The 17,357-nt window shown below is 41.5% G+C and overlaps 1 protein-coding gene across 5 annotated transcripts in view; it reads left to right on the forward strand.

The window, feature by feature from the left end:
• LAMA4 (laminin subunit alpha 4) overlaps positions 1 to 17,357 on the forward strand; it is a 151,153-nt gene that overhangs the window by 36,548 nt on the left and 97,248 nt on the right. For all 5 annotated transcript variants that reach the window (XM_032650950.1, XM_032650949.1, XM_032650953.1 and 2 more), the window contains exons 3-4: positions 3,606 to 3,707; positions 14,716 to 14,840. In XM_032650950.1, coding sequence (XP_032506841.1) covers positions 3,606 to 3,707; positions 14,716 to 14,840 — 227 coding nt within the window. The remainder of the gene's footprint in view (positions 1 to 3,605; positions 3,708 to 14,715; positions 14,841 to 17,357) is intronic.

Genomic DNA, 17,357 nt, shown 5'->3' on the forward strand with positions numbered 1-17,357 from the left:
AAATGATGAAATGTTTTTACATAAAAGAAACAACCTTAAACAGCTCTTCCTGAGGATACTCAAGCTTCTTTTGAACCACTTAACAATCTACTGTTTCAAGGGAATCCTCTAAAGTTCTACAACACAAGGGTTCAAGGTATCCAGTGCATGGGCTCTAGTAATGACATCAGAAGCTCCCCATACCCAGGGCTTCCATTATTCCATATGGTGCCTTTATGCGAATTTTAAAATGGTGCCTCCTCTCTGGATAGATGAGTTAGAAAATACAATCCTTTCAAGTGTACAAAACTCAGCAAGAAAGGAGTTGGCCAGGCTTCCAACCCTCACTGCCCTCTTGGCAGGGGGCCAAGTGACTATTCCACACAACCCTGTCCCTGCCTCCCTTCTCTTCCCATCTCCCACAGTATGAGACCTGAGCCAAATCATCCTTCACACAAGGTCAGAACCTTCGTCTGGTGGGTGGATAGTGGATAATGACAGATTCTCAGAGTGAAGTCTCCTCCTAAACTTGGCATAACAAAGATTTCATCTTGTACACAGTCTAGTCAAGGCAGTGGCTGCCTGGACTGTGCTGAGAAACATTGGAGACCCAGTCCAGCCCCAGCAGAGAGCGGTGAGTAGATCAGCAGGGTAAACCACTGGTTTCCAACAGCACATATACCTCCGATGCCCTGTCCTGGTCCAAACCATTCAAATCACAATCACAAGTTCATTGAGCAATGAACATGTACAAGGTACTGTGACAGATGCTTTGAAGCAATCCTTCCAAACTTAGTCTCACACTGAAATCTTCATGGGGCTTTTTAAAAATTCAGATCCCTCAAAATATTTCAGTAAACCTAAAACTCTTCTAAAATACAAAATCTTCCTTTTTTTGTGTGTTTTTTTTTCCTATGTTGTGATAATTTTATTTTTGTTTTTTAAAAATGAGTCTCTTAATTTAGTCAGGGCCTCAGGCTAATAAGAGATTAGCCACTGTCATATTCACAATGATACACTTATTCAGGGCCAATCTTAATTTTCTTTGTCTTCGTCAGAAGAATGAGCTGCGAGAATGCCTAAAAGACTTGCACTACTATCAATTTAAAAACACCCTTTCAGAAATTTGATTCCTTGGGCCAGAGGAAGGTCCTTACTGTAGTTGATGGTACAAGTGGGTCTTTTCATGTACCGTTTCCAGGCATCTCTATCAGACTCCCTGCTACCACCAGTGTGCTTTTCTCTTCCAAATACACCTCCAGTCTCTGCCCCACTCCTTGGAACTCATAGAAACAGAGACCAGAAGGGTGGTTACAGGGGCTGGGAGGGGAGACAGGGAAACAGGGAGAGGCTGGTCAAAGGGTACAAACTTCCAGTTAAAAGATTAACAAATTCTGGTTATCTAATATACAGCGCCTTGATTATAGTTAATAATACTGTATTATACACTTGAGAGTTGCTAAGACAGTAAATCTTACATGTTCTCACCACAAAAAAGAAATGGTAGTTATGTGACATGATGGAGTTGTTAGTTAATGCTATGGTGGTAATCATTTTGCGATACATATGTATATCAAATCAGCATGCTGTACACCTTAAACTTATACAACGTTATACGTCAGTTATATCTCAATAAGGCTGGGGGGAAGAATTAATTAAAATAAATAATTTTTTAAATACACAATTTATTTTATAAAAAAAAATGTAGATTCTTTGGCTTCACCATCAGAACTATTGAATCAGAAACTCCCCCAATCAGATGTCTGTAACTTGGTCAGTTAGAGAACTCAGAAACCACTGGTATGGAGGGTCCTGAGATAACTAATACTAAGGCCCTCACTACTGTTATCCATTCCTTTTATAATTAAAAGCCTCCTAATGTCAAAATGCAGGATGCAAGACATTCATGGGTCATCAAATCAATGATATGTCTTAGGACCAGGATATATTTTTAAATAAAATAAAATAAAATGAAATAGAGAAGTTTAAAGTATATGACACATAGTAAGATTAATTACTGTTTTGTGAGTCTTTTTTCTTACTCTTGTTTCTGGGAATTCCTTTTTCTGTGTACTGCATCACAGTGAAAACATGTATTTCTTGTATTTTGAAACAAGTTAGAAATATGTGAAATTAGGTGGTGTGAATTAAATGCTTCCTACTGCAATTTTAGCACCTTTCCCTCTCTTTTGTTCCCTAGTGGAAACTGAGAAAAAGGCTTACCATCAACTACAAAGTTTCCATTATAAATTATAAATTGGTCCCTTCTCAGCCTTATTTTGTCTTCACTTAGACAGAATTTCTTTGCCTTTTCTTCATAGGCAAACGACATTATGCTCTATTAAACTTCCTCCAAATGGAATATGTTACATTTTAGCTTTAGGACTATGGGGTTTTTATACTGTGCATGGTGTCTAGTAATTCTTTCTCTACAGAGAAAAAAGCAAGAGGAAATGGGTTTGCATAACAGTCAGAGGGACCTCAGCCAGATACAATTAAAAGTTTCCTGGTAGCCAAGACAGTACAAACTACGAGTCAATGGCGGGTGTGATAGGAACCCTCCTCCTCTGTAAGTTTGTGGAAACCACCCAGATTCTTATCTGTCTGGAATTCTTTAGATGTAAATCTGTCTGACAGACAAGGAGTGGACTTCCAGGCCTATGATGTCATTTCTGCCTTGCAGCACTGAAACATTCCAAAGAAACATAAAATACATATCCATAAACCCAATGGCATAAACCAAGAACAATCTCACAAAGTTTCTCAACCTGAGCACAAGCGACATTTGGGCAGGGCAGTTCAGCAAATGCAAGATCGGTTAACATCACCACAACCCACACCTCTGAGTTTAATTATCTCACCACCGGAACGAAGAAAAACAATGTGTTTCTCGCAGTTACGAGGACAAATGAAATATAGGAAGAGCGCCCACGAAGGACCTGCTAAGTGTAAGGACTCATTAACTTCCTTACCCCTCCCTTTAACATTTTAGGATCTGAAAAGCATATTTTTTTAAGAGCTCAAGTTTATGACAGACACATCTCTAAGTTGTTCTGCCACAGCCAATAATTTCTGAACCCACAGGTCTTTATTCATAGGGAGCATGATGCAGTAGCGCCTCACCCAAATAGTGTGGATTTGTCTTGTTTCGGATTGGAAGAAAACATTAGAAAATTTCTCCTTCACTGTTACCTAAAATCTTACTTCCTCACAGTGATAGGCTGTGTCAAAGGTGCTCCTGTTCTGCTAAGAAGTGACAGGCGTTCACGCGGCGAAGGAGAGAAAGAGACGAGATCTTGCTGCGCGAACGGCTACGCATCGCGAGAATTGGACGCCATTTGTTCTCGTGGTGTCCGGGCCGTGGCTGGTCCGCCAACCTCTGCAGGAGCCCCCGACCCCAGGCCCTCCCCGCCCCCCCAAAAAAGGAGTGAAAAAAGAGGCAGAAAAGATACATAAAGAAAATTGGATATACATCATTGAATGGTAGTATAAATAGTTCATGTTAGTATGTTCTGTAAAGAAATATTTAGATCATTTACCAATCAGCTCCTCGTACTCCTCTCAGAAAATGATGGCCAAAATTGATCTTTTCAGTCATGAAGATGCTTTTGTTGTGTCTGTTTCAGAAATGTGACGCAGGATTCTTTTTTGCCCAGTCGGGAGAATGTTTGCCCTGTGACTGTAATGGTAATTCCAACGAGTGCTTGGATGGCTCTGGACTCTGTGTGGTAAGTAGGGGTCATCTATCGCTTCTCAAATATTGCATCGAGCCTTTGCATCTTGGGTGGGGATAAAAATATTCTTCCCGGATGTTTGAGCTACCTAGGAGCAAACTGCTAATCAAGCTTTCTTAATACCCTTCACTTTTCCTGTAAAACACCTCATATAAACTGCGTATGACTGTAAGTGGTCACCAAGGTGTATGTCTGAATGTGCGTGTGCCCCTAGCAGTAACTGCCCCGCCACCCTCGGCAGCTGGTTTCCTGCTAACAGCCGTTGGTGATGGGCTTGAAAATAATACACAGAGGAGGAAATCATCCATCCAAATTCCTCTGTAATAGCACAGTTTGCCATATGTTTGGCTTCACTCCACATAGACCAGGAGAATAAAACAGTTGTTTCATAGCCTATTTTACAACTTAAGATAGTCAGGTCTATAGATCAAAATTTAAAAAAAAAAAGGTTTAAACCAAATAGCTAATAAAAATGAAAGCTTTGGCGTTATGGCCTTTGTAACTCTGTAATCAAGCCCCCAAAGAATTTTTTTTTTCCTTAACTGAAATGAATTTTCCAATAGACAGTGAAACATGATAGAGATTTATGAAGGAGAATGAGAAACCTTTTAGCAAAAGTACGTGCTACATATTACCCATTTTCACTAAAAGGACTGACAACCTAGTGAAGATGGGGATTGAAATATTTACCAGAAGTGACTTCAGTAGAAGTCATAGGAGGCGTTTTTAAAGACTTATGCCTTAAGATCATGTTTTCCTTCATGAGTGATACTATTACACAGCAGTATAACAGTAGAAGTTCCCATGAGGCGAAGAGGTGTTCCAAAACTGCAAGAATATTTTTGCATAAACTGCAAGAATACTTAAATATACCTACCTACCTCAAAATTAGCATAATTGTCTGTATTAAGCAGATAATTTTGATTGTAAGTGGTCTTCAAGGTGCGTACTTGAAGGTGTTATTTTACTCATGTATTACGTTAAGATGCAAATTAGAACGTTTCCATTTATTTTAAACCTAACAATTCACATTTTTCTAGGGACAGAATTAAGTTGCAAACACTAAACATTGCTAACTCTTTGTAGTGTTTGTTTAGTCCTGGCGTTTCTGTTTTCCCCTTCCCCCATCTTCTTAAATAACCATTACATCCAGGATGTCCTCTGTAGCAGTGTAGGCACCCGCAGCTGCCAAAGTCTACCCCTTTCTAATGCTTTCATCTCCGGTTTCCTGTTATTTTAATCCCAGTGACATTTGAAAGGAAAATCCCATGGATGCACTTGAACTAATAATGTACACCTCTGATAATTTGACCAATTAAATTTGGGCTCTTTGTCATCTAGTTTATTTAAATATAAGACAACAGGGATTAGCCAGCCCATCAGCTGCTGTTAGACAGTCAGTAAGATGGAAGACTGAAATGAATTAAAGGGGAAAAATGTCCCTCCTGCTAGTGCCTATACAGGGCTATGACAAAACTACTGTTTGTTACAATGACCTGGTCAGAATAAGAGCTATCATGGTTTTATCTTTGACCTGGACTTGAGCTTCTGAAGGGGGCAGTCATCACGTGATTCCTTCATAGCTCCTGGGGCATACGAAGTTCTAATAAAAGTTTGCGAGGGCTTCCCTGGTGGCACAGTGGTTGAGAGTCCGCCTGCCGATGGAGGGGACACGGGTTCGTGCCCCGGTCCGGGAAGATCCCGCATGCTGTGAAGCGACTGGGTCCGTGACCCATGGCCGCTGAGCTTGCGCGTCCGGAGGCTGTGCTCCACAACGGGAGAGGCCACAACAGTGAGAGGCCCGCGTACCGCAAAAAAAAAAAAAAAAAGTTTGGGGATGGGCTAGGGTGTAAACATTTATATGCACACTCAGGGAAGTTGCCTATCTTCCTGTAATTACTTTGTTCCAAGATAGAACATTAAAGAAAAAAAGAAAATAGCCATCTTACTTCTCAGCTCCTGCCCTGTAGCCCCAGCTCCTTGTCATCGTTCAGGGAGCCAGAGAAGACACAGCGGCTCCACCTGAACACCTTGCAATTCACTGTGGGCACCAGAGTTTCAATCAGTTCTTACAGTTTGCCTGGCCTAACTCATTTCTCCCATATTCCATAAGCAACAAAATAAATGGCCTTCTTTTATTTCATTTTGTTTTATTTTGAAGGCTTGTAATGCCTCTGTCTTATCTTCGCCTCTTGGTTTCTAATTCTTCCTCCATTCCCATGATCAATTTCAATTGGACCTTATATTTTACAGACTGATTTTAAGGAACTAAGCCATTTGACAAAATATATATAGTAAACAAAGTTATGCTACCATTTCAGACAATACCAAAAAATCTTAAGAGATTTCTTCACAAGAGGAATGCCAACTCTTCAAATGCAGAAAGGTGGTTAAGTGAAAAGTGGATTAACTAATGAAATCCAGTATGCATTGATTGTCTTTCCAAAGGGCCACTTTGCATCTTATCAGAACCGGGGTGCACTGGGCAGGGTTCTCAGTGGAGTCAGCTAGGCAGAGACTTAAAGGCCAGGCAACTCCAGTGGGCATGGCAGACTCTCTAGGAAAGCTCCCAAAAGAGGCATGAGAAAGGATTTAAGGTGTAGAAACAAACAGAAGCAGACAGATGGCTAGTGATAGGAATGCCTGGTCACTGATAACCTATAGTTTATCCCCCGATCTAGAGGCTAGGTACAGAGAACCAAGAAGAGACCGTGACTAAGTCCAGTTACCATCTAAAGAACTGGTGCTTCATCATTAGGAGAAAGCGTGGAGCCCAATGACCAGAACTAGAGTGGAGAAAATCTGACTTGAAGTTCACCACTGGCACGGGCTCCTCAGGTTCCCTTTTTTTTTTTTTTGAGGTACCAGGCCTCTCACTGCTGTGGCCTCTTCCGTTGCGGAGCACAGGCTCCGGACGCACAGACTCAGCGGCCATGGCTTACGGACCCAGTCGCTCCACGGCATGTGGGATCTTCCCGGACTGGGGCACGAACCCGTGTCCCCTGTATCGGCAGGCGGACCCTCAACCACTGCGCCACCAGGGAAGCCCTCAGGTTTCTTTTGATTAAGCATTGGTGTATCTGTTGATTTCATTTATCCACTTAACAAATAAGCATTTTTTGAGTACCACTTATGTGCCTGGCACTATTCTAGGATTTGGATTAAGTGCTTTCCACTGTGTGGACTGAAGGGCTGTAGGGACAGAACACCTACTTGAAAATGCTTGTGGACGTGACCAACATAATGAAGTTCAAAGTACGAGGACCAGGGGCGCTTTAGAAACACATGCAGAGACCCCCACCTGCTCAGTGACAATCAAAGAAAAAAAAATTAAAAGATTTTGAGGTCTGTGCCAGCATTTCAGGAAAAAATCTAAATCTGAATGAAAAGATTTGGATTTGAAACCACTAAATAACTGCGAAACATAATTGAAATCTAAAAAGAAAACCATCAAGCTGTTAAGGATTCACATCTGGCTGGTAGAAATGTGGACGGGCTTTTATTTTCTTCTTTTCACTTTACAGTATACCTGCCCAAGTGTTCTACAACTGCCAGTAATTTTATAATTAAAAAGATATTGATATTTAGATGGACTTCTACCCCACCCTAAGCACAATGGAGAAAAGGAAGTCATTTAACATATTGAAGGCTAAGGAATTTTTTATTACTCTCAAAGCCTAATTAAAACCTAATTCAGGAAAGCAAAGTTATTACATTTCTAATTTCGGTAGACACTAGCATTTTTCTCCTGATTTTCAAACTGTCCTTTATGTGTATTAAGCCAAAATCAACCAATGTAAGTCCCTTTAAGACTAAACATGTGTGATGGATAAAGCAACACCCTTATTAGATGTCCAGTAGAAAGAAGAAATTGAGTAATAGGGAATTCTTTTTCCTGTTTTACTTGCAACTATAAAGTTGGTATCTAAATCAAGTGCATAATTCTTACATTAAAATTTTGACAATTTTCCAATCTGTTGCAAGCTTGGAAAAACCAAATTTTGCAAATAGTGATTGATTTGGTTCCATGTTAGCTAAAGTTTTGACATAAAGTCATAAAATTTGTGTGCAAAGGATTTTAAGGATGGCTAGCTCAGTGGAGTCTCTTGTTGCTTTGTGCCCCCAATGTAAGAGTATGATGGGAACCAAATGCAGATAATAAGTTCTCTATACATTGTTTTTTCCTTCTTTTCTCAACCCTGAACATGTTCCTCCTCTTGTATTCCCCACCTCAATTAATGACAGCACCATTCTGCCAATCCCTCATGCTGGTCCCAGATGCTTCATCAACTGCCTTTTCCTCTTCACCAATATTCAGCTGAGCACCAAATCCTGCCAGTTCAACCTAGGAGAGGGCCTCCTCTGTTCTGTGCCATCCCACTGTCTTAATTCATGCCCACAGTATCCCTCCCTGACCACTAGTGTAGCTTCTCAACTACTCATTATGCCCTTCTCCAGACTCTCTTCCCCCTCATCTGTCTTCCTCACAAGCAATGGAAACATCTTTAAAAAACATAACCTAATCAAGGCATCCCCCTTTCTAAAATCCTTCAAGGATTTCTATTCCAGACCCACTGAGCTTCTCTCTGCCACCTAAACTAACTCTGTACTTTCACTTTCTGCGTCTGAACTTGTGTTTCCCTGTTCTCTGCCTGGGATTTCTTGCTTATCCTTCAAGGCCTAGTTCAGATGTCACCACCTCCATTAAGTCTTGTCTTGCTTTCTCAGGAAGAGTAGACCCTTTCCCTTCTTTCTGACCCATAGTAGAGTCATAGCACCTAGCACACTATATTCTTCTCAGTTTACCTCACTGTTTTTATCACAACTTACTCAAAGTGAGTTATTCAAAGGCAGGAACTGGATCTTCTTCATTTTAGTAACTGTCACAGCTCATTGTCTGTCATTATATCAGCTTAATCCAGGTTTAAGTGAATGAATAACAAATTTACTTAAAAGCAAAAATCTTTAATATTATAATTTGAGACTGGGGTCCCCTTTATTGCAGTAAAATGCACTGTCTTGTTATTCTAGAGCCTTAGGCTTGGGCCGAGTGCTGAGTAACTAGCAAACAGTGCTACCGACATGAGGTGTTTCCATCTAGACCCTTGCTTCTCAAGTATAGTCTAGACCAACAGCATTGGTGATACTTGGGGGCTTGTTAGAAATGCAGAAACCCAGGCCCAACCCAGGCACCCTGAACAGAATCTGCATTTTCACAAAATCCCCAGTGCATTCTGTGCACACAGGTCTGAGAAGCTCTGATCTAGACAGAGCAGCAGTTCTCAAACTTTTTTGTCTCTTGAGCCGTTTACACTCGTTAGAATCACTCAAGGTGCCAAAGAGCTTTTATTTATGTGGATTATACCTGTTCATGTTTACTGCATTTGAAATTTAAAAGGGAAAATTTTTATAATATTTTCTTATTAATCTATTTGAAAAGAACAATAATAAACCCATTACATGTTAACATAAACAGTATGTTTTTGAAAAATATAAACGTATTTTACATATTGAAAATAGGTTTCATGTCTGGCTTAATGGAAGGCAGCTGGATGTCATATCTGCCTCTGCATCAATCTGTGGTGATGTCTCCTTGTCACGTAGCCTCAGGAAAACCCCCCTTACACACATGAGAAATGAGAGTGCAAAAGAGAAATAAAACCTTAGTATTATTATGAGACTAGTTTTAACTTCCCTGGACATATTTTGAGAACCACAGGTCTAGATAGACTGTAGTCACGCATGAAACCTGTGACTAGCCACTAACCTGATCCTTTTAGGCTTTCTTCCCACGTTAGGCTGGTGCTGTGGCCCAGTCATCAAGAGACTCCATTTTTCACATGAAGGAGACACAGCTGGTTCCCAAATGTCATTCCTGACACTTAACGTGCAATTGATTATCTAGATGTAGCTTTCTTAACCACTGGCCAAAAATTCAGAATGCTTTTTTCATTTTTAAGTGGGGTCGGTTTCACTGAAAAATAAATTTGTACCTCACTCCAACAACAGCGTACTATTTATTGTCATTTTTCCGTTTTGTTTTTTAAATGGCAGAGCAATGAAGGTAAAGGATGTTTGCAATCTCAGAGTAAAAGATTTTCAGAGCTAGAAGAAACCTTATAGACCGTCTCAGCTAGATCCTCGTTTTACAGACAGAGAGACCCAGAAAAGTCGAGTGACTTGCTCCAGGTCAACCAGCTAGAAAAAGGAGGAGCTAGGGAACTCTGTCCCTGCTGCCAGCACTATCCCTGCTGATCTCCCAGAATATGCATCAGTTGCCTTTTAGGGAATTTCATAACTAAGTCTTTAAAGGAAGGCAGATGACAAGAGTCAGTGTTTGCACTCTGAGCGTTTAGAGGTCTTAGTGATTTGGAGGCTTTTTGCCCTTGAGGGTAATTGCTCCCTGTGGCTGCCATGGAAGAATTAGTGCCCTGACAAGGAATCCAAAGCATCCATCGAGTCATAAGGTGACAGAATTGAGAATTGGCTCATTTTTGCAGTTAAATAGGCGCTTCAGGCATGAAGAGTGATCTAACATCTTACAACAGGCTTGTTTTCTTCTGCACAGATAGGCTTCATCTGTCCAACAAGGACTCAGACAAGATTGACCCCAGTCTAGAGCTGCCCTGACGGATTGCTTATGGCTTAGATTCCTGGTAGTTGGATAAGGCTCGTTGGTTTTCCCTGGGATGAGAGATTGCCACCAATTTTGAGCTGGCTTTGGGTGCATGTTAATTTCCTTTACTTGCTCCAGATGCTAATTCACCCTTTCCCACTTTTTCCTTCATTTTTCTTTCCAACAAACATTTACTGAAGATTGACTTAGCACTTGATACAGCATTAAGAACAGTGAGGGAAATATGTTAACATCCTGTTGTCTGTACATCATACTTTATTTTCAGTTTCTCTTCTGTCAGGTGGTCTGAACTAACCTCTTATCAATAATTCTATTCTGTTAACGTAATTCTAATCAGGACCCAAAGACTGTCCACATCTAATGGCAGATCAAATGCCCAAAGAGCATTCAACCATGATAGCTGTGGCCCATATCAGGATTCCTCTCTTTTGTCTAGTGTGTTGTTCTTGATATGAAGCTCAAACTGTTAGTAAAACAGTCTGACACTTTCTAATGCAGTCATTTTATGACTCTTTTGGGAAAGAAGCCTTTTCTCTAACACACTGGAGAAGCAGTATAATATGGGAGTTTCCAGCCTAACCTCTGGAGCCAGATTGCCTGAGTTCAGATCTCACTTTTGAGACACACCTACCTCTGTGTGACACTGGGCAATTTACTTAACCTCCCTGTGTCTCTATTCATTTGTAAAATGGGGAAAAAATAGTAACTTAGAATTATTGTGAGAATTAAATTAGTTAATCCAGATAAAATGTTTTGAGCAGGACCTCACTATTATTTTGAACATCAACATAGAACATAGAGACAAAATAACAAACTCAGAGTTAAGTTTCCAGTCACTCCGTTTTGCCTTCCGCAAGATTCCTCCACAGAGCCCAGTTTTTAAAAAGTTATCTGTTGGCGGTGGGGGCTCGAGCCGCGGCGACCAGGCCTGCGGAGGCGCCGAGCCCCCAGAGCCGCAGTCCTCGCAGAAGCTGCATGCCCATGCCAGGAGCCGGGAACGAGCGGAAGGGGCCGACCCGCTGCGGCTGCGGTACCGGATTCCGGCGGCGAGCGACGCGGGCCCGGCTCGGGGAGGGCCGGGGGCTCCTCTCTGCGCTGCTATGCTCCGCCCCCGCTGCGCCCCCTGCAGCCTTTGGCGGCGCTCAGCAATCTCCAGTGGCGCGGCCTTTACCATCCACCAAGTTTGGAGGGATGACAGTGTACATTGCCAACTGGATTGAAAGGGTTCCAGTTCAAGCTACCACACTTTTCCTATTCCTCCACCCACCTCTGACCTCCGACCTCCAGGGCCTGCTGCTGAATTGGCGTATTTGTTCTGCCAGGCTCCTTCTGTGTGGACCACTCAGCAAGGTATATTCCTAGTACCAATGGTGTGCTGGAGCTGACTCATACCAAATTACAATTGCAATAGCCAATTGTTGAACTTCAGGAATTTTGAAAGCTGGTGATTAAGCTCAGCTACTATTAAAAATTAAATTATATCTTTGACATAAATCACAGCAAGATCCTTTTTGACCCACCTCCTAGAGAAATGGAAATAAAAACAAAAATAAACAAATGGGACCTAATGAAACTTAAAAGCTTTTGCACAGCAAATGAAACCATAAACAAGATGAAAAGACAACCCTCAGAATGGGAGAAAATATTTGCAAATGAAGCAATTGACAAAGGATTAATTTCCAAAATTTACAACCAGCTCATGCAGCTCAATATCAAAACAACTAACAACCCAGTCCAAAAATGGGCAGAAGACCTAAATAGACATTTCTCCAAAGAGGATATACAGATTGCCAACAAACACATGAAAGAATGCTCAACATCATTAATCATTAGAGAAATGCAAATCAAAACTACAATGAGATATCATCTCACACCAGTCAGAATGGCTGTCATCAAAAAATCTAGAAACAATATATGCTGGAGAGGGTGTGGAGAAAAGGGAACCCTCTTGCACTGTTGGTGGGAATGTAAATTGATACAGCCACTATGGAGAACAGTATGGAGGTTCCTTAAAAAACTAAAAGTAGAACTACCATATGACCCAGCAATCCCACTACTGGGCATATACCCTGAGAAAACCATAATTCACAAAGAGTCATGTACCAAAATGTTCATAGCAGGGCTTCCCTGGTGGCGCAGTGGTTGAGAGTCCACCTGCCGATGCAGGAGACATGGGTTCGTGCCCCGGTCCAGGAGGATCCCACGTGCCGCGGAGCAGCTGGGCCCATGAACCATGGCCACTGAGCCTGCGCGTCCGGAGCCTGTGTTCCACAATGGGAGAGACCACAACAGTGAGGGGCCCGCGTACCGCAAAAAAAAAAAAAAAAAAAAAAAAAAAGAAAAAAAGTTAATTGCAGCTCTATTTACAATAGCTAGGACATGGAAGCAACCTAAGTGTCCATCAACAGATGAATGGATAAAGAAGATGTGGCATATATATATGCAATGGAATATTACTCAGCCATGAAAAGGAACGAAACTGAGTTATTTGTAGTGAGGTGGATGGTCCTGGCGACTGTCATTCAGAGTAAAGTCAGAAAGAGAAGAACAAATACCGTATGCTAACACATATATATGGAATCTAAAAAAAAAAAAAGTGGTCATGAAGAACCTAGGGGCAAGACAGGAATAAAGATGCAGACCTACTAGAGAATGGACTTGAGGATATGGGGAGGGGGAAAGGTAAGCTCGGACAAAGTGAGAGAATGTAATGGACATATATACACTACCAAACGTAAAATAGATAGCTAGTGGGAAGCAGCCACATAGCACAGGGAGATCAGCTCAGTGCTTTGTGACAACGTAGAGGGGTGGGATAGGGAGGGTGGGAGGGAGGGAGGTGCAAGAGGGAAGACATATGGGGACATATGTATATGTATAACTGATTCACTTTGTTATAAAGCAGAAACTAACAAAAAGAAAAGTTATCTGTTGAAGTTCTCATGCATAGATGTTACTAAGGGAATTGCTCAAACAGGAGGGTGCCCCTTCAATGGCGTTCTAATTCTAACAGTACAATTTTTCACTGAAAAGCCTATTTAAACTTTATACACTCTGGTGAATGTAGATGTCTTCTTTTCATCTTTGAAAATATCGTAGTGCTACTGGCATTGCCTTGTGCAATCCAGTCATGTCCAGTTGGAGAAAATATCAGTAGACTAGCATCACTGACTCTTCCAGAGGACTAGTGAGAAATTAATCCATCAGCTCAACAAACAGCTGCTGAGTACAGACTCCATTCAAGTTGATGGCAGTATAATGCTGAGAGACGCAGTGTGGAGGGAAGCGCTGCTGAAGCTCGGAGCTGATGATAACAGTACAACGTGGGCAATGGAAGGAGAGAAGGATCGGGGAGGGGGGCATCAGGAAGGAATCCTGAAGCTCTCAAGGCCTGGTGCAGATCTTGAATGATAAACAGACATTCTAGGCAGAAGAATCAACTGTTTTGTGCTTTTTATCCAATTATCCCCACCACAAATGGAAAAATCACACAATAAACCTGCTTACTATTTTTTGTATATCATTATCCAAGATATCAGCCCATTAGCAGAATATTCCTTACTCCAGAATATTCTACTCCATTTATGCTTTATTTGGACACATTTTGTTCTTCCAAGCGCATAAATTTTTTTAAAATATTTATTTATTTTGTTTTTGGCTGTGTTGGGTCTTTGTTGCTGTGCGCGGGCTTTCTCTAGTTGCGGCGAGCGGGGGCTACTCTTCGTTGCAGTGCGTGGGCTTCTCATTGCAGTGGCTTCTCTTGTTGTGGAGCACGGGTTCTAAGCACACGGGTTCAGTAGTTGCAGCATGTGGGCTCAGTAGTTGTGGCGCATGGTCTTAGCTGCTCCGCGGCATGTGGGATCTTCCCCAACCAGGGAACGAACCTGTGTCCCCTGCATTGGCAGACGGATTCTTAACCACTGGGCCACCAGGGAAGTCCCAAGCCCATAAATTCTTAAAGTGTTCCCCCTGGTGCTTACCCAGGCGGATTTGTTTTTTCATTTCATATTTATTCCAAGTCAGTAAACTGATGCTTCTAGGATATCCAGAGTTTGATCATTCTGATTATCATTCTGAATTGAAATGAGTAACTGATGAATAATGCCCTTTTCACACAAACTCTGAAGAGTCCCCAGGCTGCTAGTGCACACGCAGAGGTCATCCCCATTGTCTGCACTTTGTAGCACTGACTGGGGCCAGCGTGGCTCCTTTGTGCTGACCAGGACCATCGCACACCATCTATTTTGTCGCACCAGGACCATCGCACACCATCTATTTGCTTGAACTACTGCTTGATTGCCAGATTTGCTGTGTATAAAGTTTCTTACTGTGTTCTTGTCAGTTTTCTTATCTTTTGTCTTACAGCACTGCCAACGGAACACAACAGGCGAGCACTGTGAGAAATGTCTGGATGGTTATATCGGAGATGCCATCAGGGGAGCACCCCGCGTCTGCCAGCCGTGCGCCTGCCCCCTGCCTCATGTTGCCAAGTAAGTCTTAAAGAAAGATGGTCTCTTCTACCACTTATCTGCTTCATTTTTCTTTCTTTTTTTTCTCCCTATACAGAGTCCTAAGGTTTTTCCACAGTCAAAATTGAGTATCTCATGTTGCAATGAGACTGGAGAGGTATAGGAAAGTTTTCTAGCCTAAATCTACTTTCAGGAAAGCTTAAGCACTGCAGCATATGTGATGACTCTGTTCCCTAAATATTGGGGGTGGGGTACGGGGCACATCACAAAAGTCAATGAAGCTTCCCAAGTTTTATAATCAAGGCTAGTCTCATCTTTTCTTGGCCATCCCTTGACCTAGTAAAATCACAACTGGTGATGCCAACAGACATTATAATTCGTCATTTTCAGTGGTAGTGTTTCTCCTGCTCCCATAGAGCAGACATTTTCTACATGTGGCGGCTAAGTAGGCTTTCTATCAGAAATAGAACACAGATAAACAGATGTGCTTTAGACCAGTCAGCTCATAGAAGATATCTGAGAAAATGAATTTTCACTTCTGGCTATGTTTCCTGAGTGAGAAGTTAAAGACAATACACGTGCATCTTAAGGGAAATAATAGGATTCTTTTCAGGCACATATATGTATAAATCCAGTAGTTAGGTCATGACTAGCCATTTTATTGGCTGAAAAATGTAGAATGTAGAATTAAAATGATGTAGTGGTGTTTGGTTTTACAAGTATTCAACCAGTTCTCCAATTCTCTGACACCAGCTGGTGTCCTACAATCTAATCAAATCTGACACTAACCACTAGAGTTAGTGCAGACCCCATTGGTTAAGGGCTCAGTCCCACTTTGAAAGCCAGCCACAAGTTGGGGTCCCAGGCTACTCACTTTTCTGCCCAGCTAAGTACAAATTCAGCAGTCCCTTCAATGCCTCTCCAAGTTTGATAATTCTCTACAATGACTCACAGAACTCAGGAAAGCATTGTACTTACAAATACAGTTTTATTACAAAGGATACAACTCAGGACCAGCCAAATGTAAGAGACGCAGGGACATGGTATGGACAGGGAGATGGGAGGGAGCAGAGCCTCTGTGCACTTGCTCACCAGGCGCACCACCTCTCAGCAAATCTGTGTGTTCACCAGCCCAGAAGCTCCCCAAACCTTGTTGTTCCGAGCTTTATCAAAGTTTCATTATAGTCATGATTGAATTATTGGTGATTGAACTCAATCTTTAGCCCCTCTCCCCTTCCATGAGGTGGAGGGAGGGATGGGGTTGAAAATTCCAACGCTACTACAGGAACCCTACTACAGGAACCCTACTACAGTAGTAGGTTCCTCCCGCAGATCAGCCCACGTCCTGAAGCTACTGAGTCACCTCATTAACATAAACTCAAAGACCGTTGGGACTTCCCTGGTGGTCCAGTGATTAAGAATCCTCGCTTCCACTCCAGGGGGCATGGTTCGATCACTGGTGAAAAAAAAAGCCTTAAAAAAAAAAAGATACAATTGAAAAATTGAAAGGGACTCATTATGAATAACAAAAGACAGTCATGTCACTAAGAAATTCCATGGATTTTAGGAGTTCTGTACCAGGAACCAAGACAAAAATCAAATATATATTTTTTATTATCCCACAAGTGGAAGAAGTAAAAAATCTAGGTTCATATCTCTGCATTGGCACATTATAGCTGTGTTATTTTAGACAAAGTCCCTTCTCTCTATGTCTCACTTTCCATGAGATTTCAGGTCAGGGAAACTAGATTCAGATGTTAGCTTCATTTGTTGATTTGTTTAACCTGCTCTGGATCTCAGTTTTTCCCTTAGTAAATAAAAGTTTGTGTAAGGATCTGCCTCACAAAGTTGGATTAGGATAGCACGTGTGGAGCACTTGGGTTGGTGCCTCACACATAGAAAGGTGTATGTAGATGTTGGCTTTACTGAACACATACTTTATATTTTTTCTAACGCATTTTGCATACTCTATGTCAGGCACTCTTCTAAGTGTTTGGATGTAATATTTGCTTGATAGTTGTAGTAAAAATTAAGTAATACATATAAAATAATTTTTAAAAGACCTGACGCACAAACACACACACACACACACACACACACACACACACACTTTTCTTTTTTTTCTTTTCTATTATGGTTTAATACAGGATATTGAATATAGTTCCCTGTGCTGTACAATAGGAACTGTTTATCCATTCTATATATAACAGTTTGTATCTGCTAATCCCAAACTCCTAATCCATCCCTCCCTCCCCCTTTGGCAGCCACAAGTCTGTTCTCTATGTCTGTGAGTCTGTTTCTGTTTCATAGATAAGTTCATTCATAGATAAGTGTCATATTTTAGATTCCACATATAAGTGATATCATCACACATACTTTCTTATAAAGAGAAAAAAGATGACAACCAAATTTCCCCCTAATGTTTTTTCCCTTTATTGAACACCAGTACCACCTAACATTTCACCTAGTAGCTTGTGATTTGTTCAAATCCTCTGATGAGTCTGACAGTCAGTGAAGAAGTCAGATGTTTTACAGCCC

Source organism: Phocoena sinus, chromosome 12 (genome assembly GCF_008692025.1).
Source record: "Phocoena sinus isolate mPhoSin1 chromosome 12, mPhoSin1.pri, whole genome shotgun sequence".
NCBI classification, from domain to species: domain Eukaryota; kingdom Metazoa; phylum Chordata; class Mammalia; order Artiodactyla; family Phocoenidae; genus Phocoena; species Phocoena sinus.